Consider the following 24,247-nt stretch of genomic DNA (forward strand, 5'->3'; position numbering starts at 1 on the left):
CTGACAATCAGTGGTGGGGGCGGGGTTGGCCTACATGGCAGCAGGTTTACTAGTCTCTAGTGATAATCTGATGCTGATAAAACAGTAATTTTATTGAAACCACAGCAAGCGGGCTGGTAAGTGACACATCGCTGGAATCAGGGTCTCTGTCTCTATATTATGCTGCTTTCAGATTAGGGGGAAAAAAGCTGGTGACAGATAACCTATAATTGAAAAAATATATCTTTTTCTCCAGCACACTCTCTGCCGTCTTCAGGGGAACACACTTTTATGTGGTCGACTGTGTTTTTAGGTAGCTTCAAAAAGATGGACGCTGCCAAAAACGAGCTCAGACAGCGCCCACAGTGAGTGGCTCAGACATAAGAGCTGACAGAGCCAGAAATGTGTGGCCCAAACATAAGCTGGACCCGGCAGTAAGACCCTGAGGAGAAAATGAGGCACAGCTACAGTGTAACACAGCAGCAGAGCAAGTGGTACGGTCAGCGCCGAGCTATGTGTATATACATGGCGGATCACGTGACGGCTCTAGTGCACGTGACTTCTGCGTCATCGCATCTCTCTCTCTCCAGGACACGCCCAGCGACGGCGCGCACAGAGGAGGACGCGGCCGCCATACTGTGGTGACACAATAACCCAGCCAGAAATGGACGTCAGGGGGAGGAGCGGAGGCGAGAGCCACGCCCAAGTGCCGACGTCACTTCCGGGAGTAGAACAAGACGGAACAGCTACGGAAGGACTGATACACCGTAACCGGGCGACACTGTGACACCGAGGCTGAGGAGCCGGGAGCAGCCGGTGAGTGCGGAGCCTGTATATACTGTGTGCTGTGTGTATACTGTGCAGCCAGCAATGTGTGCTGTGTAAGACACCTATATTGTGTGTGTGTGCTGTATACAGTGTGTGCGAGCTTTGTGTGGTATGCCCTGGATTTGTGTGTATACTGTGTACATGGTGTGTGTGTGTGTGTGTGTATATATATATATATATATATATATATATATATATATATATATATATATATACACACTCCAAGTGGAATGTAGATTGTGAGCCCCGATGGGGACAGGGATGATGTCTGTAAAGCGCTGTGGAATTAATGGTGCTATATAAGTGAGTAAAAAATGTGTTTGTACCCAGCACTATAGACTATTGTTGCCTCTGGTATGCTCAGCGCTGTAGGCTGTGCCAAGTATGCAGAGTGTATGTAGTAAAAGCCTGCAGTCCTGAACATACAGCACAGGCGTAACGCCGGTCCGTAGGGCTGAGCATACGCGCGGCAGAAGTAACGCCTGTCCGTAGGGCTGAGCACATGCGCGGCACACGTAACACCGGTCCGTGGCGCTGAGCACACGCGCGGCACACGTAACACCGGTCCGTGGCGCTGAGCACACGCGCGGCACACGTAACACCGGTCCGTGGCGCTGAGCACACGCGCGGCACACGTAACACCGGTCCGTGGCGCTGAGCACACGCGTGGCACACGTAACACCGGTCCGTGGCGCTGAGCACACGCGCGGCACACGTAACGCCGGTCCGTGGCGCTGAGCATAATAGCCTATAGTGCATTGCAGGCGGTGTTATTGGCTGTGGTGCCTGTGTACTCGGTCCTGTTGGCTCTCACCCACTGATCTTCATTGTTATGGCTCCTGGCAGTGGTCTGTACTTTGTCCTGTAATGTCTGATTGGTGTCGTGTAGTGATGTTGGGTGCTGTAGTCCTTACACGCTGTGGTCTATACACATGACTTGTACATATGACTTCTTTATTCTTGGGCATGTTCGCTGAAGCAGAAGTGCTGGTTATGTCCTTCATGCAGTTTAGTTATGCGTATTCTTTTTGTGGAAGAGGCAGTGACTACTCCGTCTATTCTTTCAGCACGTTCATTGTTGAACCTGTGATGTTAATTTAAAGGGATAGTCTCACTAGGACAAACCAGACTTGTTTTTGGTCAGTGTCCCTGTTTTTACACCCAATGTTCCATCAATTGTTCTTGAATTCTGCAAAAAAGAAAGTGAACAGCACACAGATATCATTGGCGTGATCAGCTGTCCTACATTTTCACGGACACAGACTTAAAGGGGCAATTTTGATCTGCGACTTGAATCAAAGTGGAACATACCACTTTTTTTTTTTTTGTTTCGTAGACCATTGACGCACAAAAAAATGGATGTGTGAAAACTTGACATCCATACTTCATAATTGGGATACAGATGCCTCTATGATTTTCTCTTGCATGTTACCCATACTGGCAAGTGTTAGATTTGCTGGATTCCTATCAATCCCCATGAAGATGTGGATCTCCATTGCTCTGGATTCAGCTCCTGACATTTTAGGAGAGCCTCCAGATGATGAGACCTTCCCCATAATTACTTCCTGGGAATTTGGATAGGGATGGGTTACACATCCATCCTTTTTACTGTCCCCCTCCCCTTTTGGCTGCAGTAAAATCCTTGGCCTAAATGAGAAGCAATAAAGCTGCTTGAAGTTTTATGGTTCTTGCTCTGCCCTGTGTTGTATCAGTGCAATCATTTCCTCTGTTAACAAGGAAGCTGCTACAGCCATGTTGTACTTAATGTGCAGAGATCAGAGTGGTGCCAGCGAAACCAAACTGTTTTTAGTCCGTTCTTTGAGAACATTCCGTCTGGAACTTCAGAACTGTAGGGGAAGTGTACATAGCTCCAGAATGACTTGTTTTAATAGCAATTACTATAATATAACGACATCAGAACTGATCCTATAACTGTGGGAACATTCTCAGAATAGCTGTCTGCAGCAGGGGGTTGGTGGCATTATATTGCTTTTGCAACTAAAAGTAACACTTGACTTCCTTGTTTCATGTTATAGGGCAGGAAGCTTAGGAAGAAGTTGCTAGATATAGGATAAGGGAGTTCTTGTGTGTGTGACATTGATCGGGGTGCGAGAACACAATGCAGGAAGTCGACCAGAGTGAAAATGAAATGAAAGCGCCTTATGTGTAGGGAACAATGGGTAACTTATTAGAGAAGGATGTTGCAGAGAATGTGAGTGGTTGCATTGGTTACAAACATGGCAGCTGTCTGTCAGCGCTAGTTATAACACTGGAAAGAACCCCCACTGGTGGCGACCTACTGAAGGGGTCTAGTCCAGGTATGTCTCCTAATCATTCGGGCTCATCTACGTGTTTTCCTGGGGCCGATCAGAGTTGCTTGTTAGTCATCGCTCCCTATAAGTTGCTGGAAGTTAACAAGAGGGGTGAAAAAATGGTAGTCATCATGGGAACTACAAAATTGTCCCACGTGCTGCCTGCCAGACTGGTTAAATTAATGAAAGAAAAGCTACTCCTAATCGGCGGTTCCGTGCTCACCCAGTCTCTGCTGTTCTCTAGTTCCATATTGACACACGGGAAATGCCCACTGAGCCAAGCAATAGTGAGTGGCGGGTCACTGCTGCGGCCAGTGATCATCCGCAGTGTGTGAGTGCCAGGATGGGACCAGCTGGAGGATCAACGAATGCAAGCAATTTTTTGGGGGATTACTTTAAAGTAGCCTGAGAGGCATTTGGCATTAAAAATATATACATATTTTCGTGGAAACCCTTTTAACCTCTCCTGTCTACCAAGCTTAGGATGATGTTTAACCAGACAGCTGACCATAATATTTGGCAAACCAAAAATATACAAAATGTGGGTATTGGTAGTGCTTACTGCACCAAGAGAATACACCCCTTACACTGAGGAGAAACCCCAACGGGGGATGTTGTTTGGCTCCTCTCCGCAGCAAGATATAGATTTCAATTTGTGGCATTCGTCACAGTTCTTGGCATTTGACGTGACATTGATTGGATAAATGCAGCTTGACAGTGACTCATTTTTCCCCTTGTTCTTGAGAAAAGCATTTGGAGCTCTGTCTGAATTTCATTCCCAGATATTTGAAGCTTTGAATTTATTATTTATTTTCTTTTCTATTATATATATACATATATATATATAATATATATAATATATATATATATTATATATATATATATATATATATATATATAATATATATATATATTATATATTATATATATATATATATATATATATATATTATAATATATACTCCCTAAAAGGAAAGAAAGTTTCTGAATATTGGAGCTCCACTAGTTTCTGGAGAGGGATGAAGAAATCTGTTTTGTGGGAAGAGTCTGAGCACCCGGAAGCCCCTGTTTGTGTATATACTGTGGAATTGCAGGCGGAAGGACGATCTGCTGGTCCTATTAACCCCTATATGTACATCTGGCCTTACTGCCGATAATTAGATTTATCGGAAAAATGTTCCCACTACCTGTTCATCTGGTGTCTCACAATTCTGTGCACTGGAACAAAGTCAATTGCCTGCTACAGGATCCGGCCATGCCTATAGGATTGTCCTTACTAATTGGTGAATGAACTGTGACAACGGCTGTATCCTGACACACAGGCAGCAGTGTAGGCTTTTTTTGGGGGGGGGGGGGGGTCGGTATGGGAAAAAGGGTGGCATGCACTGCAATAGCTGCCATTAGTGATAATTGCTCAGTATTCTTGTGATGGAATTACGTGGAAAGAAGCTGCATTAAACGACTTAATGGGAGAACATTTCAGCATATTTATGATATGACGCTACTTGCGCCTAGATGTAAAAGCACGGCCATAACTCATCATTAATTGCTCCCTATTAAGGAAAAATTGCAAGTGACATTTTGGATTTTTTTCTGATGGTCACAGGTGACTTATGAGTTTTCTCTTCAATTAATATTCCAACTTTATAGCAGTTCATGTAGAACTTTAATTTTTGTATGTATGTCCAACTTGATGTAAGAAGATAAACCTTTCACTTTTGTCTCCTGTTTTGGCTGTTTAAAATAACCTTAAAAAAAATATTTTCCCCAGGCTTGTATTCTGATATGTCCGAGACCCATCCTGAATGTATAGACCTTTTATTCCTGCATTGTATCGCTTGCTTTTTAGCTTATGGCGGTTTGTCAGCAGAGAGCAGGTGGCGGTCTTATTTTCAAGTTGCATGTTAAAACTTGGTCTCTGAACTGATTTCAGGGATTTCTGCATTGTGGGGGTGGGTTGTTCCATCCATACAGCTTGTCCAGCAGGTTTTGAGATATTAAGAAAAAAAAGCTAGCTACTCGAGGGATCCAACTAGCTATATAATAAGCCAAATGCTAGAAAAAACTTCTTTTAGGCCTCATTCCGACGTCAGTGATTTTTCATGTAAGCACAAAATAGTTTGAGTTTCATAAGTGATTTGGATTAAAATTGAATGAGATTTTTTTTGTTTGTGTACAAGCTGTCTGTATTTGGACACAATACTTGCAAGAAGATTACAATTTGCCAGCTGCGATAGCGTATGTTGGCATTTTGTAAACTACTTCCCAATTAAATAGTTATATATGGACTGCTCATAACAAGCACCATTGATTCCATAAGGCACTCATTTGCTTTAGGCTACACGACCAACTTTGGCTGCAGCAGCCATTATGGGACCGAAGATCTAACTGTGTCGGTGCTATAGAAGTGATTAGGGCTGTGTCACAACACCTACACTACTTCGATAATTTTGAAAAAATATATTTTTTTTGCTTTTTTTTTTTTTTCAACTTGTTACAATTGTATAGGTGTCACAATAAAACTGCATTAATTTCTATAGCCGCTGCACCAAGTGACCTTTTTTATATGTATGTATATATTTAATATTACAGTATTTTAATCGATGTCGGTACTCGCGTTCCCGGGGACAGTGACGCTAGTTCTGATTGGGCGCAGGGCTCGTATGACCTGACGTGTACCCGGGGCTCCTGTGAGGTTGAGTGCTGACACTGCTGGAACAGCGCGGTAGGGGAGAATAGGTGCTTTTATCAGCGCCAAACTTTCAGATCCACGTAGTGGACAACCCCTTTAAAGTGCAGGGAAGCAAAACTGTGCAAAATGTGTAATGAAACCAAATTGCAGAAACGATTATCTAGCACAAACTATGTGTACTTAAGTAAAAAAAAAACAAAAGTGGTCAACCCCTTTCAGACCAGGATATGAGAGCACGTCTGATAATGACAGCAGCCCTGATCTCTCAGTAGCAGCTGCTAATGTCAGTGGTTTGTATGTATTATGCAAATTACAACAAAGAACTTCTGCTTTTTACATATTGTTTTTCATTTTTTGCATTTGTTAAGAAAGCAACACTTCTTTTCTTTTTCTAGACGAGGTGCCGGTGACCTCTCCCCTGGCTTACTGATTTGCTGAGGCAGTAAAATGTGGCCCAGAATCCCGGGACAAATTCAGTGTTGTGAAGTGTGGTCATGTAGAAGTGGAATATTGGTCCTGCTGCTCTCCTGTCTGCCGTGTAGCCTCAGCTCAGGTAAGGGCGTCTACACTCCGGTCACATCCTTCCTCAGCCAGTCATTGCACCGGGACAGAAGCACTTTGTTCTAATATGAAATTCCTTAATACTGATGCCGGGTTCTCCCCACAGATTACATCTCATCGCTGAGAGTCTGAAGGTGCGCTTACACTGCTCGATATGTAGTGTCAAATGACCGCTCAACCACAACACGCTTACTGGTCTGCTGTTTAATAGCCTGTTCACACTGGCCAACCCGGCTTCAGACACGCAGGCCGACCTGGCTTACGATATGTGCTGAGCGATCAGTAATAGGTTTAGTCCACACTGGCTGTCATTGTACTCTGCAACACAAGTCCTGTTTACTTCTGACAGCTTCAATCTTTCGCGCATCCCAAAAGACAATTTCAGGCAACAAATGATCATGTAGCTCGTTCGTCGGGGGTTCGTTAGCCTCTTTACATGATTATTGTGCCTAGGAACACTTGTTCACAATAATCGTGTAAGTTATGTGCACATGTTAAGTGCTTGCAGCCGATTTTTTTGCGCCATTTCTTGGCAGAAAAAAATGTGACAAAACCACAACAAGTGCACAGACCCTAAATAGACCTTTAGTAGCAGGAAACTCTATGATCAGATTGTAGTCTCTCTCATCCACTGGCTCGTCTCTTCAATCTTTTTTTTTTTTTTTCTTTTTTTTTAATAAAGAAAACCCTTTGTATTTCACCATAGTTTTACAGATCTGAGCACAGTTTAGCCTTCAGAGCCATGATGTTGATGTTTGTCATCACTTTATTCTTGTTTTGTTGGAAATTGCTTCCGCTGATTGGCATATTATCAGGCAGGCTTGACATAATTCTGTTGTGCTTTTTTTTTTTTTTTTTTTCCTTTCTCAAATCTTGAAAACAAACCCCATATAACCAGGGCATGTACAAAATGGTCTGATAAGTCACCTATGGGCTGTGTAGCCATTAAATGGCCCCATATAAAAGATCTCAAGAGGTTCCATGTGATATCGCCTGACTTATTCATAGTGTGTGTGGCTTTTACTAACCAAGTCTATATCGTGAGGCTTTACTGGACCAATTACTCCCTGGGTGATGGTCTAAAGTTGAAGCAATAACAAGATTTATCCTTTGCATGGAATGATATTTTGTAGCTCCATCCCCTCATGCCTTGCATCAAGAATCAGTAATGCGATGGTTCGGTCCCCATGTGTAATGCACGTTGTCAGCAGCACATCTTCTGCATACACAAGGGGATGTACTGCCAATAACAATGATCTTTAGGTCCGCATAATCCATATAATGATATAATGACAACTGCTTTGCTGTTTGCATGGGCCAGTGATCAGGAATGAGCATGGTTATGAACGCTCATTCGGCCAATTAGTAAATTGTATAATGGGCCTTAGCTCCCTACAACAGTGCATGGTAAACTGAACAGGGGCAAGAAACGTGTGTTTTGTTTTTTTCTTTTAGATTGGAGACAACAAAGGATTTGACAATCTGATAGTTCTAAAGCCCATCCATAGATATTAGGCTAATGTTGGCCGCACCGGCCAATGTCAAAGGGATTGGGCGACACTGTATGGAGGTGCCGGCCAACTGATTGTCGGGGGAGATGTTGATCGGGCATGTCTCATTTCACTGTTCTCGCGTTCAGATAAGCCGCCGGCAGAGATGTCTGTCGGAGGCTTTCTCTAGGAGAGCACGGGAACTTTCCTGTGTATTGGACAGACAACCAATATGGCGATCCGCTGACACATTAATTTGGCTGACCAGCATTTCATGTGAATGGGGGCCTTTACTCCAAGCTGAATCGCTACAATTTCAAGTATTGTGAGACTTTTTAGCTTTACACTTGTGAATGACCTTTCTTCTACTTCCTGAATAGTTAATGCTAGTTTATAAAATATCAATATGCTTGCTATGAGGAAGTGGTGATCCTCATACAATAGGTAACCTCATTGTCAGTGCTGCTCTGGCTACCACAACTAGCTTTTTGGCAGTGGTGTCCCTATTGCATGAACGTTGGTATTTGGGGAGCTGTGATTGCTGGATCTAACACACTAAGGCTAACAACTTGAGGAAATTAGGCTGTTACCTGGCTTAAAGTTCATGCAGGCTGAATCTGACACGGTTATTGCAGCCAGGTGTGTTTTAGGTCTTATTCACGCACCATCATTTTGCATCAGTGTTTTGTATGCCAAAACCAAGAGTGGAGCTTACAGAGAAAAACTATAATTGAAATAATAATACATGTTGTGTTTTGGAGACAATCCTGGTTTTGGCATACAAAACACTAATGCAAAATTCTGACTTGTTCCCTTTAATTTGTAAGCTGATATCATGTTTTCATGTAATAAAACAATCTTAATGTCTCATCTATCTGTAAAATTAATTATAGTTTTTATAATTATCCCTAGATGATATTCTTAATCCGTACATAGCAAATGTGTGTGCTGTAAAGTATGTGATCCTAGAAATTAAAAAGCAGGAAAGCTTCATCATGGACATAGTTTTAATTTTTATTTCATAAATCAGTAGTCCACATGAAGAGGAGATACATTACAAAAACCTTTTTTTCCTGATTAGCAACTATTTCACCCCCCTGAATTGATTTTTCTCTTATCAGGTCATGGGTAACATCTGTAGTCGGTAAAGACAGATGTACAGAACAGTTGTACACATTATTGAGATGGGAAATGACTGTTTGTGCTCATAAGATTCTATGGAGGAGGAGGGAGGAGCTAGAGGCAGACACATTCTTCTGCAAGTTCTCCTAAAACCACACTTGCAGTTCTCCATAGAACTTTATGAGCGCCAACTGTTATCTTCTATTTCAGTAATGGGGAAGACATATTTTACCTGTGAATGAAAGATCAGTCCAGGAGGAGAAAAAAGTAGAGTTCTCTGAGATTTATTATAAAGGTTCTTATTTCCACATGTACCATTGATTCATGAAAAAAATAAAATGACGGTCCCTCTTTAAGGATTTTTCCTTCATAAGGGGTCACAGTCATCACTGTTATCATTCTGGGTGAAGCCAGTAACCAAAAATTCTTCACAATACTATATTGGTACAAATGGTATATAGAAGGGGGGAAGGTTTGGTTATAAATAAAAGTATATCAGACGCAGCTCTGCGGGGACGGTACACCATGCACTACACGTACCAGTGCGACTGGGGTGGTTATAGCACCTGTAAGGTGTGTCCGGGATCTGCTGGTGGCAGGTTAAACCAGTTGTCTCTCATTTACTCGACATCAGGGAGAATATTGTCATTGTTTTGACCTTGGTATAATTGCTATATTCTTCATTCTTTTATGATTTGCTCACTGCTCCACTTCTATAATAGACTAGGGACACATATTGTGCTGTCTTAAGTATTGTCTTAAAGGGGTGTTCCCATCTTATAGATTTATGGCATGTTTAAATAATAAACCATAAATGTATAGTAGATGCGGGTCCCCCCCTACATCAGCCCCTGGTGTGCGGTGGAGAAGTGGTCATCGCTGCCATTCATTTCTATGGGAATTCTGCCCAACTCTCCACTAACAGCAACGCACGATGGCGCCTCCGCTCTCAAAATCGATGTAGGTCCTGTTGTTGGGACTCGCATCTATTAAACGTTTGTGGCATATTTTCAGATATTGCATATATGTACTTAAAACCATATTTTTCCTCTTTGGGGCCCATAGTTGTGGTCAGCAGTGATCATGTCTATGGGCCACGAGACCGACCAGGGTGTGAGTGCTGTACATTGCTGCCACAGGATGAGGACAAAAGTCATTATTGTCAGGATTTATGTGCCTCACCCACAATATCACACGCTGTAGCTGCATAAGTTACGGTATTAGTCTTTGAATATATGGAAATGATTAGGACTTCTGGTCTTTAGTGGCATACTCATTCCTGTGTGATTGTTCCCTGCGGGGTCACTTTCCTTCCTTGCGTTGTATTCAATGTCCATACATGTTGCAGTGATTCTTCCTGTGTCATGTTGATATATAATACACCAGGGTCGTAGTCCTCGCTCGGCTCTTGTGACCCCGAGGCGGTGCAGACCCCCAGCCATCTGTCTGCAGGGAGCACAAGCATCTTGTGTATTCCAGGATCAGTATGCAATTCTGTAACATTAGCATATCAATGGGAGCCAGAGCCAGGGTCACTTAGAGATAAATGGCAATGACAGCCATAAGCCATCTTACAACTGCCCCTCTTTATTTGTATAGGCAGAGCTGTACCCTGACACATGTCTGAAGGCTTTTTTTGCAGACAATCTGTGCATTCTTTTTAGCCTGGAAATTAACGCTTTTGTAGGGCCGATTTGTTTTTTGCCTGGTGTTAGGCTTCTGTGGTCTCTGCCTAACAAAAAGACTACAGCTGCCATTTATATCCATACTCCCAATCTATACAACTACCCAAATCTGCCTAACAGAGCTGTACAGAGGACCAGCAATGTCTCTTCAGTCGTCACAGTAAGGCTATGTTCACACTTTACATTTTTGCAGTTTTTTTTTCTGCAGGCAAAACCTGCTCTCTTGGCGTTAAAAAAGCAACCTCAAAAAAGCAGGAGGGTTTGCTGTGTTTTTGTCAGGGTACATTTGTCTCTTGTGCATGCTGATCAAGTGTACTGCATAAAATAAAATAACATGATTCAACTTCCGAAGGTTTTGGCACCAAAAATGCAACAAAACCCGATACCTGCATTATTTGCTGCATTGAAGTGACATGCTGCATTTTGCAAAAACGGAAAAAAAACCAAGGTGATGTGCATGAGATTTCTGAAATCTCATAGACTTTGCTTGTACTGTAAAACACAGCTGAAAATTTGCATAAAAAACGCAACGTGTGAACATAGCCTAAAGCTGCGCGAACCCCCCCACAAAATGTTATAAATATTGTGTAATATTTCTATATAACTTTATTTATTTTATTTTCGATTTTTCTTTCCCTAAGTTAACATTTGAAAGAAATCAAAACTAAACTTTTTTATTTTTGCGTTAGGATATTATTTCATATACCCAAAAGTCAAATTTAAACTTGTGATGGTACTGTGCTCATAGAACATCATGTTATCGGCAGCACGTCACCTGTGTTCATGGCACAATGTGCTGCCAGTGTGATCATCTTCAAGCCCGCATAAAAATGAATACACTGGACGAATTAATATTTTGCTCGGTCATTGGGCGATTAATGGCCTGTTTAGGCATACCGATAATTGCCAATCAATGTTCCTACATATCCTTGTTTCCAGATTAGTGACCTGTTTAAATGGGCATTACAGGCTTGTTCCCCAAAAAAAGTTGACGCTCCAGCAAAAAGCAAGTTATCTTCTACCAGATGACAAGGCGCCAGCACGATTAATCGAAAGTTGTGCCGGAGATCCTGGAATGCAAAAGCTTTGTGAGCCTCGCGGCCAGCAACTACGGACCCGGCCCATGGCCCAAAGTCTCATGAATCGATTTGCCCATTACTAACAGTGACCCCTAACATTAACCTGCTTGTCAGATTGCTTTGATCACATTTTGCCAAATTTATTTTAATAATTGTGAACCTAGTTTTTGGCAATTCAAGTATGTGAAGCTGTAATATCCAAGTCAATAGGTGCTTGGCTTATATCACCTCCTATATCCCTCTGGATACTGCTCAACCAAGATTTACCTTTATACCTTGTAAGAATCTCCATTCACTTGAATGAGCATATTTTGTTCTGGGACACAAATGGATTTCTGCACAGCCTGTTGAGGAAATGTCTGCCGTACATGAATATATCCCAATAATTACCTTGAGGTTAGTCACACAGCTACCATGATCTCATAGTTCAGAAATTTAATGCAAATAGTCATTCATGTGCATTGTCAAAATGTTACATCGGACAATAATTGAACTCCTGTTAAAAGTAATGTAAAATTGGCTTGAAATCTTTTAGGATCTGACCCCTGAGACCACGCTTGTCTTGTCTCCACCATCTAATAAAAAGTGGCCCTGCATAGGCAATGAATGAAACGTACAAAAACCCCTGAATGCCCTCAAAGTAATTCTGTAAGACTGACTATGGAGGTTGCCCCACACACAAAACCTTTTTGTTTATGATCACCCCCCCCCCCTACCCACTTTCAACTGGTTTCAAAAGATCATACTTGACAAAGCTGTGGTTCAGCTGAGGGGAGGTTGCAGACAGCCATACATTTCTTAAATTAATGCCTGCCATTATAATAAGCTCCATATGGGAGCAGCTGATAATTGCTATCTGGCTCATAAAATGCCCCGAGCAAGAGACCACCATATAATATCCATGTACCCTAATAACGCAAATAGGCAAAGGCTGTATGATGGGATAACCTCTTTAAATTAAAGCTTTTGATTGCAGACGTGCAGTAACCTCTCCATTTGATCTTGCCAGTTGTCCCACTATTGATTTTGGAAGGTACTAAACCTTTAAAGGGGATGTCCAGGCTTGGGCTTCAAGTCTGGAGTCACTGTGAGACTGCAGACTTGTGAATCCTCACAGCGAGCACTGTGCACGCATTCAGGATTCTCCGGTCCTGGGAGCAGGTGTGCACATGATTGCAAGTATGCAATTTGCATACATGCGGTCACATGCCGACTAGACTTGTCCGACCTCGCTCAATACAAGGGAATTGAGCTCGGCTGCACATGTTTAGTGGGAATGTGGCTAGAAGTTGACAAAATTGTATACGTCTGGTCACATGACCGCCCGCTCCCGGCACTAGAGAATCATGTCAACATGCACTGTGAAGATTCAAAAATCTGCAGTCACATAATGACAAGAGACTTGAATCCAAAGCTTGGACAACCTCTTTTAACGATAAGACTTGACATCTTTCTTTTAAATCAGCCCTTTAAAAACTATGGGCACCTTCTTGACATAAAGAATTTTTTTTTTTTTTTTTTATATGTTCGTGCAATTTTCTTAAAGATAACCACTAAATTTCAGGTTGCAACATTCATTCCTTTTTCTCTTTCAGGACTGACTCTCCTAGTGATATAGGCTGGATATGAGGTCTGTGTATTCAAAGTGCTGCTGTCTTCAGTAGCTTTGCTAACGTCACATTTTCAAGTGCTTTCCTCTTTTTCTGTAGCCTGTTTTCTCTGCCGTACATGAGATACTTTCTCCCTTCTCTATGCTGTGGAGATCTGTGTACAACCCTCTCCCTGCTCCACCTCTAACACTGAGAGAAGGGAGAGAGCGAGGAGCTGTCAGAACCAGAACTGAAGCTCTGACCGTTTTGGATCATACTTGCTAAAGCTGCCAGCTAGATAATGATGTTGCAGCAGAGAAATGGTTGAACATTTTTAAAGAATACTAGACAGTCTCTTAACTTTACCTTTAGGAAGCAAATGAGAACTACGGTGTGTATATATATATATATGTTGATTTGCCCAAGTATAAGGGTCTAATTATTTTTTTTTTTGATTGCCACAATTTTAATATGAAAATCACTGTCATAGCTGAATACTTTTACATGCACGTGGATTAGGAGACCTAATATTTAAGTATGCATTATAAGTATATGGTTCTCTATATGATACGGGGTATTTTTTTTTTGTTTGCATTTGCGGTAATGCACTTAAAAAATAGATTCACATAAGCCAGCATGTGTAGTAAATAGAATTGTAATTTCCGGGAGGGTGAAGCATGAACCAGAAAGATTTCCCAGACCTCAAATATGAAGGAAGTGGGAAGGAGCAGACATCCACTATGTACCCAGTAACCCCTAAAGCAGATGCTTGAGAAGATAAAGCGCAAACATATACAGCTATGCAACCGGTCTTGCTCGTCTACAAACCAGTGTTAGGACGTAGCCTGTGCACACTGTCTGACAACATCCCTGTATACATAACATGTATCGTGTAAGACAAGGATCGCTTTGCGTGCCGTGATATGAGCCTGCTGTATGAATCCGGCCATTGACTGAAATAAATATTTACCTGAGAAATAAGGGTCCTTCCAGTTTTCTTCAGTCTTGTGCCCCAGAACTTATACTTTACTCTTCACCCCCGGACAACCCTATGACAGTGATACCTCTCCCCTACAGGCTATAGAGCTGGGCCTGCACTTTTGGTGGCTTTTCGGTATCTTCTCATACGGATTAAAGCTACATTTCTTCGACATGCCCAGAAACCTGCATAGTCTTCTCTTCATTATTATAGGTAGGGCTAGAAGATGCTGCCAAACCCCCTGGTAGGTTTTGTTTATTTTTGTTTTATTTTTAATGCTCTATTCCTCTTCACACTAGAAGCAGCTTTTTTTATTTTTTTTTTATTTTTTTACCAGCGCTGAACAGTTTACGTGGACATTCTTAGAGAGAAACAAATGACCATCAGGGGCGCAATAACTAGTGTGTAACAGCAATATACAGACACCTGTGCAAGGTTTCAAATTGTTTGTATTAAATATTTAATTAAAAAATTATTATAGACCTAAAAAAGATAAATAACCACTTAAAAATAAATATACTTTATTTTTGGATTATAAGACGCAACGGACCATAAGACGCACCTAGGTTTTAGAGGAGGAAAATATAAAAAAAAATTAAGCAAAAAATGTGGTCATGATGCACTGTTATGGGGGAGAAGGTCTGCTGCTGACACGGGTATTGGGGTAATTCTGTTAAAATCCTCCATCCTGGTATGTATGGCCACTCCTTCCTGGTATACATGGCCCTCATCCCCATCCTGGTATGCATGGCACCCCTTGATTCCCCCCCCCCCCATCCTGGTATGCATGGCACCCCTTGATCCCCCCCCCCCCCATCCTGGTATGCATGACACCCCTTGATTCCCCCATCCTGCTATGCATGGCACCCTCTGAGCCCCATCACACTGCCCACAAAAAAAATTAACAATCATACTCCCCTCCTGTCTCCTCCAGCGCTGTCTTGCTTTGCTGCTGACACTCTCACTGTGTGAGCCATGCATGGCATCCCTGCCATGCGCCCTCGTGCAGTGATATGCTGTGCTGGAATAGTCACTGCTCCCCACGCCAGGACTCTGTGCGTGGGGAGCAGTGACCATTCACTCTCTTCAATAGCCGGCGCACTGTACCGCAGTGCGGCTCCTGCTGCCGCTCTGTGGTCAGTGTGCCCGCTATTAAAGACCATGAATATTCACTACAACCCATGGGAGTGGGTTGTAGTGAATATTCATGAGCTTTAATAATGGGCACACAGACTGCGGAGCGGCAGCAGGAGCCGCGCTGCAGGGACAGTGCGCCGGCTATTAAGGAAAATTAATATTCATTGCTCTCCACGCCCATGGGCGTGTGGAGCAGGGAATATTAATTTTCTTTAGTAGCGGGCACAGGGTAGGCTGCAGCAGGCGGCTGCTGCCTCCTGTGCACCGCTCATCCCCTGCTGCTGCTCCCCCTCAGCCCCCCCACCATCCACAGTCACAGCCGAACATTTGTTCGGACTATAAGATGCACCTCCCACTTTCCTCCAAAATTTTGGAGGAAAAAAGTGTGTCTTATAGTCCGAAAAATACGGTACATTTAATTTTATTAATATATGAAATACATAAATTGTATGGGGCGTGTCACAGAAATAGAGATCATGAAAAAAGCATCAGGGAAATAATGAATATAGTCAGTATCAAAATCAATTTCAAGTAATTGGTTGTATATTGAGGACATGAGATTAGAAAATCTTAGATGAATTTCAATTACAGGTTTCATGCTAAACGAGCTACCACTAACTTATATTGTCTAATGAAAATATAACACCCGCTGTCTGGTAAAAGCCGGGGGAATCACACACACATCCCACCACTACCACCAATTTGTCATGAACCAGCCTCCAATCGTCAGGACAATTGCGCAATTGACTGATTATTGATGGACGAGGCCGCGGCTGCTTTCCCTACTAGGCCGGTTATCAGATGCTTCCCAGTGAACGTATAGTATGTACACATCCGATTCCAATGCATGGAATATCTCTATCTTTCTGTCTATCTATGTCTTCTGTATGGTCATCGTTAAGCTCCACAATAACCCAAGAAAAACTATCTGCCACCACCAGTCGTTTATACAGGCCGATTGTACATCTGTTTCTGGTAACGTACGGTCTCACGAGGCTTCAGGGGTGCAGTTTATAGAGCAAGAGGAACAAAGCTATTAAATTTTATATACACTGCTCAAAAAAATAAATGGAACACTTAAACAGCAGAATATAACGCCAAGTGAATCAAACTTCTGTGAAATCAAACTGTCCACTTAGGAAGCAACACTAATTGACAATCAATTTCACATGCTGTTGTGCAAATGGAATAGACAATAGGTGGAAATTATTGGCAATTATCAAGACACACTCAATAAAGGAGTGGTTCTGCAGGTGGGGACCACAGACCACATCTCAGTACCAATGCTTTCTGGCTGATGTTTTGGTCACTTTTGAATGTTGGTTGTGCTTTCACACTCGTGGTAGCATGAGACGGACTCTACAACCCACAGAAGTTGCTCAGGTAGTGCAGCTCATCCAGGATGGCACATCAATGCGAGCTGTGGCAAGAAGGTTTGCAGTGTCTGTCAGCGTAGTGTCCAGAGGCTGGAGGCGCTACCAGGAGACAGTCCAGTGCACCAGGAGACGTGGAGGGGGCCGTAGGAGGGCAACAACCCAGCAGCAGGACCACTACCTCCGCCTTTGTGCAAGGAGGAACAGGAGGAGCACTGCTAGAGCCCTGCAAAATGACCTCCAGTAGGTCACTAATGTGCAAATGTCTGCACAAACGGTTAGAAACAGACTCCATGAGGGCCCGACGTCCACAGATGGGGGTTGTGCTCACAGCCCAACACCGTGCAGGACGCTTGGCATTTGCCACAGAACACCAGGATTGGCACAGTCGCCACTGGCGCCCTGTGCTCTTCACAGGTGAAAGCCGGTTCACACTGAGCACATGTGACAGACATGACAGAGTCTGGAGACGCCGTGGAGAGCGATCTGCTGCCTGCAACATCCTTCAGCATGACCGGTTTGGCAGTGGGTCAGTAATGGTGTGGGGTGGCATTTCTTTGGAGGGCCGCACAGCCCTCCATGTGCTCGCCAGAGGTAGCCTGACTGCCATTAAGTACTGAGATGAGATCTTCAGACCCCTTGTGAGACCATATGCTGGTGCGGTTGGGCCTGGGTTCCTCCTAATGCAGGACAATGCCAGACCTCATGTAGCTGGAGTGTCAGCAGTTCCTGCAAGATGAAGGCATTGAAGCTATGGCCTGGCCCGCCCATTCCCCAGACCTGAATCCGATTGAGCACATCTGGGACATCATGTCTCGCTCCATCCACCAACGTCACGTTGCACCACAGACTGTCCAGGAGTTGGCGGATGCTTTAGTCCAGGTCTGGGAGGAGATCCCACAGGAGACCTTCCGCAACCTCATCAGGAGCATGCCCAGGCGTTGTAGGGAGGTCATAAAGGCACGTGGAGGCCACACACAATACTGAGCCTCATTTTGACATGTTTTAAGGACATTACATCAAAGTTGGATCAGCCTGTAGTGTGTTTTTCCACTTTAATTTTGGGGGTGACTCCAAATCCAGGCCTCCATTGGTTAATAAATTTGATTTCCATTGATGATTTTTGGGTGATTTTGTTGTCAGCACATTCAACTTTGTACAGAACAAAGTATTCAATGAGAGTATTTCATTCATTCAGATCTAGGATGGGTTATTTGACTGTTCCCTTTATTTTTTTCAGCAGTGTATTTAATCTGAATAGTAGCCAGTGTTTATAAAAATATACAAAAGATGTTACAAAACAATACAGTATATACAATCACTTGAAATAAAAGGGGATAGCAAAACTACTAGACCTGATCTGATGTCACGGAAATAGCGCAGATCTTGGCAGAGGGGAGCGCTCCTATTAAAAAGTGGCGCAGTCCTACAGCTGTCTCTCCCAGTACTGAACAATGATTATCATTCACAAGGTGCTTTTATTAGATAAGTCACTCCCACATACCTCCCCCCAGAAGACGCTGGTCAATGAGATGCGGCTTTGGTCCCAAAAAATTATGGTCGATATTAATTCTGAGCTGATTGGCAGGCTGCACAGTGATAGTGATGTAAGTAAATGTGTTACATTCACCACTTCATCACGACGCCGAAAATGTCTCCCATAACTGTAGGATCTACGCCTGTCACAAAAAAAACCAATATTCATAACTGGAAGTCTGCTTGTAGTGTATGTTTCGCCTTGGCTTTCTCAAGGAGCAATTGAAAAATGATTAGGTTTACTAATATCAAATGGAGAAATGTAGCATTTAGTTATTGGCCAACCCTGATTAAAGGGTTGCCCACTACTGGAAAACCCCTTACTGGCCCCAAGGTGCTGCACAAAATGGGAAAAAACAAAAAACACTTTCCTTCCAGACCAGCGCAGCTTGTCTGCTGTCAGTCCGTTGTTCCTTGCTGGTCACTTGTCATAGACTATTCATTTCTGCCAACTAGCAGCTGAAACATTCTTTCACTCCAATGGAATTGTAGAGGCTGCAGCTGACCAATGGCTGCTGATTGACTGCAGTGTTCACGTGACATTGTTTATGGCGGGGGGGGCGAAAGGGCTGACAATGGAGGAGCAGCACCAGTCTGGTAGTGAAGTATAAATTTATGTAACAGTCTGTGACTATTAAGAGGTTGTCTAGTATTGGAAAGCCTCTAGGTCCTTCATGGTGAAGATCAGATATATTTCTTTTTTGTTTGACCTTTTTTCTTCTAATGTACACTGAAAATATAAAAATCGTCTTTCTCTTTATGGTCATATTTTGACAGTTTTCTGGATACCTGGTCAGTCATTCTATTGTAGAACAATTTTTAGCTTCTCCCATAACCTAAAAAGGGTGATTTCATTTCTCGCATGGCTGAATGTAGGTAAAGAGAGAATAAAGCAGGACTTCTGGTATGTGACATGGCTATTGTAAGCCACTGATTTGTATCTGCGATTGTATCCATGTACGTGTTTCTACTGTACACAACTTGTTCCTTGTGCTAAGTGATCTGGGCGGCTCTACCAGGAACGCATCCCCATGGGGGCGCTGAATAAGTACATGGCCTGGAAGCCTGCGCTGGTGCTGTCTGCCAGAAATGTGCTGGCGTTTCCTCTCCGGGAAAGTCCCAGCTACTTTGTCATCATCTCTGATTTCCATGCAGCCTTTTTTCATTGTAGTTAAGAATGTATCCATACTACTAGCATACTTCAGGATTATTAGCCAAGGGCACATCATGAGATAACATTTTAATGTCTGTATTAATCTTTGGTTACAAGAAAAAGCAATAATATGCACAAATGTTGTTCTACGGTTATAGCATACTTTTATTTCTGGAGGTTGTCTGCAGTGAGTTTATAGCAAAAGTACTGACCATAGGTTTAACCTTCTGCACTTGTTGTTAGTATGAAAATCTCTACAGTCCGTGTGCAATATCTGTGCCGGTATACCAGGTCATAGGAATTAGATGGTAAAAACGTATGCAGCTTCCTTCCAAAAGGTCATGCGGTGCAAGGATTGGTTTCATGGTCACATACATCTCTTCTGCAGACTTTTTTTTTTTTTTTTTTTTTTTTGATAGCTCGTTCAGACTAGCTTATTAAATGTGCATATGCAAAACGGGTGGCATATGAACAGCACAAGGACCAATGCAGGTAGATGTGTTGGTCCCATATGGACTGATGGTCTGCGTGTGCAAAATCTCAGCATGCACTACTTTGGTCCCTATTCCGTATCACATGTCAATGATTGGTGTGCAAAAAGTGGATGGTCCTATGGGTTACCGTCTGTACGCCATGCGTTTTTCACAGATCCATTAGTTATAAAGATATGAAACTGTATTTGACCTTTTGGTTTATGAAATTGTTCATGTAAAAACTAGATGTCATACACATAGTACTTAAGTGTAAAAAAAACCCAAAAAAAAACCTGTATATATGGATGTGAAACCCTGATGCAGAACACAATAGGGATGTAAAAACATAGGTTTTCATCTTGAGAAAAAAAACCTGACAATATTGCTTACACTCATCTGTCCCGGCCTAATGTGAATGGGTTGTGTGTGAGGGCAGTACGCTGCATCATCTAAATATCAGAGGGTCTTTCACCAGATTTCCAGCCTGCTGCGCAAAATAAAAAACAAACCTGCTTACATCTGGGACCAGCACCGCTCCTTCCATCCACCCCATTTTTTTCCCCTCGTGGTTGCTAGATGTATTACGTGACCAATGTGGCTGCTGATCATCTGCAGCCCTCCTCTTTGCCGTCAGAGGGAAAAGCTGCTCTGATGGATGGAATAGCCGCCTTTCTTACTTTTTACTTTTACATATTACTTATATTTATCCTACTAAAATGTGTACAACTAATATCCTAGTATAGGACCGGTAGCCACAGCTTCATCCCTGTTAGGCCACACAGTATAGACTGCCACCCCCACCCCGCGCTTTCTATACTTTCAGCACACTATTCAAGTTCACATCTAGTTTTCAAGCGTGTTGCCAGGATATGCCGGTAGCATTCTCCATTTGTAGTCAATGGTTGACATTGAGCTATTATATGCTCCACAGTGGCAGAAGTTGGGGGAAGACTCCCGGCATGTATCCTGTGATCTTGCAATATGATTGTGCTCCTGGCTTGGGCACACGTGTGGTACACTTGCTATATTTCTTGTATGGTAGTTTCTGACTCTGCCACTCTGCCCCAGATTCCCGTCTGGTTCTCATTAGATCCCTCCTCACCCCCAACATAAAGCACTTTGTCGTTGTCTTCTCCTGCACCCCCTATACCAGTTCCATCACTCCACACCAGTTTATTACTGCTATATTGTTTATTGATGTGGTCATTGGTACACTGATGCTTGGCTCTTCTTTGCCCACCCCCCTGCTTATAATAAGGCATGGTTAATTTTCCCCCATGCTGGCTGTTTCCCAATGATGTAGCAACTGCTTGGCCAGGGGGGGAACTATGCAAACCTAACTCCACTTGGCAAGCTGTTATCGTAGCCATGCCGTGGAGTGCAGGGCACATGCCAAGCTGAGCCATGAAGAAATGCTGGGGACGGGCACCACCAGAGATGCCTCCAAAGGGAAGAATGGGCAATAGCAATCAAACTGCAAATGGACTGGGAAAGGGACAGGATGGGTGCAGACACCAACAGGGAAGCATTGCTGATCAATCAGTGTTTCTCAATGATCAACAGAAGCAGTCAAGGAGCCTGGCACTGTGAACTTCAATAGCCCGATTAAAAGAGACAATAATTAAGAATGCTTATTTCCAATTATCGGCTTGTCAAAACGCCTAAAATCACCTAATAAACTAGCAAAATAATCATCAGGTTCCATAATTTTTATGCATGCATATAAATTATGGGCAGCATGTCACCCTGTGTAAATAGGAGAAGTGCTGCTGATAACTTGACACTGTATGGAGACAGAACAATTGGTGATTGTTCTGTCCGATCACTGTTTCGTTTGCCCATGTAAACCGGCCAGTCAAAGGGGTATCTTCATCTCCAAGATCCTATCCCAATTTGTAATAGGTGCAATATTAATAATAGCAAATACCTCCAATTAGAAATGTAGTCTAATTCTGATTTGCTATGTCGCTTACCCCATGTGCAGGGCATTGCAGTAGCTTGGGTATCCATGGTTATGACAGCTCATATAGTGACAGTTAGACTCCTCTTAGGTATCCATGGTTACCACCACTAAGCTACTGCAACGCCCTGCACATGGGGTAAGCGACATAGTGAATTATACTAAATTTCTAATTGGAGATAGTTGTTAATATTATTACACCTTCTACATATTGGTGGGATAGGATCTTTGAGATGGGAATACCCCTTTAGGAACCTCTGCTCGGCTTGTATATGGCAGATCGGCCGTTGTTTTACCAGTCTTGATCTGCCTTTCTTGATGGGCCATAAGACGCAGGGACTCTTAAGCTTGTAATTCACTTTTATATAGAATTATACAATCGTTTTGACAAACTTTTTTTAATGATACAGTTTGTGTTGTGAAATCTGCTGACAGATTACATTACAGGTTTCCACTTTTTTTAGTTTGTTGCTGCCTGTTAAGTTTTATTCAAGGTTTAGCTCAAGCATTCAAAGTGAATGTGCATTATATAGCGACAACAAATACTTTCTACATCAGACTGCTAGTATAATATGTAGATAATATACTGGTTTATTACTTTGTCGATACAATCTGTTGCACTAAAACCTCTATTGTCATGTATCATTTCTATCTCCCACCACTTTCTGCTTGACACATTTCTGTCCGTTATGTTCCTGTCTCGTGACCCGGCCTACACTAACCACATTTTTCTACCCGTCACAACTGTCCCGGCTTCTGTCAGCCGATGATGACTTTTTATAGCCCTCTGAGTAAGAATGTGGAACTGAAATTAGCCTTTTTTTAGTGACCTACTTCTGGTTTCCTGAGACTTTTTGTCAGGGTTGGAGTTCAGAAATCTATTGCTTTCTATGTCATGGCTCGTTCACATGAGTCCGGCCTTCTTCCCCTTTTGTAAATGAAGGGAGCTAAATACAGAGGCAACGTCTGTGTCTTTGGGATAACCTGCTCAACTAGATAGTATATTTATGGCTGCTCTTTTCCCATGATCAGAACCTATAAAACAAAATAAATCTCTTAAACAGAATCCATCATTAGAAAATGATCTATTGATTAAATCAGGTTTTTGTTTTTCTTATATCAGAGGTGTCCAACCCTTTTGAGGTCTCTGGGCCACATCGAAAGAAGAGTTGTCTTGGGCCACACAATGAGTTTTTGTCATGTGACCATGATGTCACCAAACGCTCTTCCCTTGGAAACTGTACCGATAATGCAGAACTGGCATTTTAAGTGTAGTTTCTGTTTTGTTTTTTTTTAAGATAGGTGGCTAAACATCTGACCACAACTGATGCTGTGCAGGGTCTCGACAGTCCCCCTCCCCACTCCCAGGACAGGCCAGGCCCAGCAGGTGTCAGGTCACTGCCAACAGGGTTGGGGAGGGGTAATGAGGCCAGGCCAGGTAGCTCACAGCCTATGGAGCCTCTCTCCTGCCTCCTGCCTCTTTCTCTCTTTTTCATTGGTTTTCAATCTGTTTGCTTTGTGCTTCATGCTACACTTCCTCCTTATTGCCCAGATCCTGTTCTTCCTCTGGTTCTTGCCCCTGCTCATGGACTGAGACACAGGAACAATTAATCGACATCTAGGAGCTCCCGTCTGCTCCCCTGATTCCTCCCATAGGAGCTGGCCCACTGGAATTCAATGTAGGCCAGCGAACTGTAGGGAGGACCAAGTCGCACAGTAAGAGGAGCCATGTAGGCTACCGCACCATTCGTAGTTCTAGATGTAAAGCAACGTGCGCGTTCCGCGTGCAGTTTGCGAGCGCTACTGAGTGGCACCGCTTTAATTAAAATATACTTCATTTAAAATTGTGAGATTAATAACATTTGGGGCAATGGACATCTTATTCCGAGGCACTGGTGCTGAATCAAAATGCCCAGCGACGCTGTTGCATAGCCCTCTCGGCTGCTGATGCAGAGCACGGTGGAGGGCCAATTGTAAAGAGCCACAGGAAATTTGTGAAGCTCTGCCAGGGTGTAGAAATAGCCTTAATAATCAAATAAGATTACCTTACCTGACTAATAAATAAAATTTAATTTTCAATGTTGCAATGGATGCTTGAAATTTTATTGATGATCACTGCCTCGCCAAATCACCATGAGGACTTATCACGTCTGATGGTGTCCGTTTTACTGTCAGTGCTTGGAAGATAGACGCTGCACACCGCTAGATACGCACAAATAGATGTTTATTCTATATAACATTTCAACCTATAATGTGGCCAGCAAGGAGTCCGGAACTAAATCCCATTGAACACCTGTGG

At 42.9% G+C, this 24,247-nt stretch overlaps 1 protein-coding gene across 1 annotated transcript in view; it reads left to right on the forward strand.

The window, feature by feature from the left end:
* The first annotated feature begins 637 nt into the window (after window positions 1-637).
* SUSD6 (sushi domain containing 6) overlaps window positions 638-24,247 on the forward strand; it is a 47,583-nt gene continuing 23,973 nt past the window's right edge. The window contains exons 1-2 of the mRNA XM_073638988.1: window positions 638-795; window positions 6,207-6,364. Coding sequence (XP_073495089.1) covers window positions 6,259-6,364 — 106 coding nt within the window. The 5' untranslated portion in view covers window positions 638-795; window positions 6,207-6,258. The remainder of the gene's footprint in view (window positions 796-6,206; window positions 6,365-24,247) is intronic.

The sequence above is a fragment of the Phyllobates terribilis genome, unplaced genomic scaffold, assembly GCF_046119375.1.
Source record: "Phyllobates terribilis strain yellow unplaced genomic scaffold, ASM4611937v1 Scaffold_7__3_contigs__length_470593459, whole genome shotgun sequence".
NCBI lineage: Eukaryota > Metazoa > Chordata > Amphibia > Anura > Dendrobatidae > Phyllobates > Phyllobates terribilis.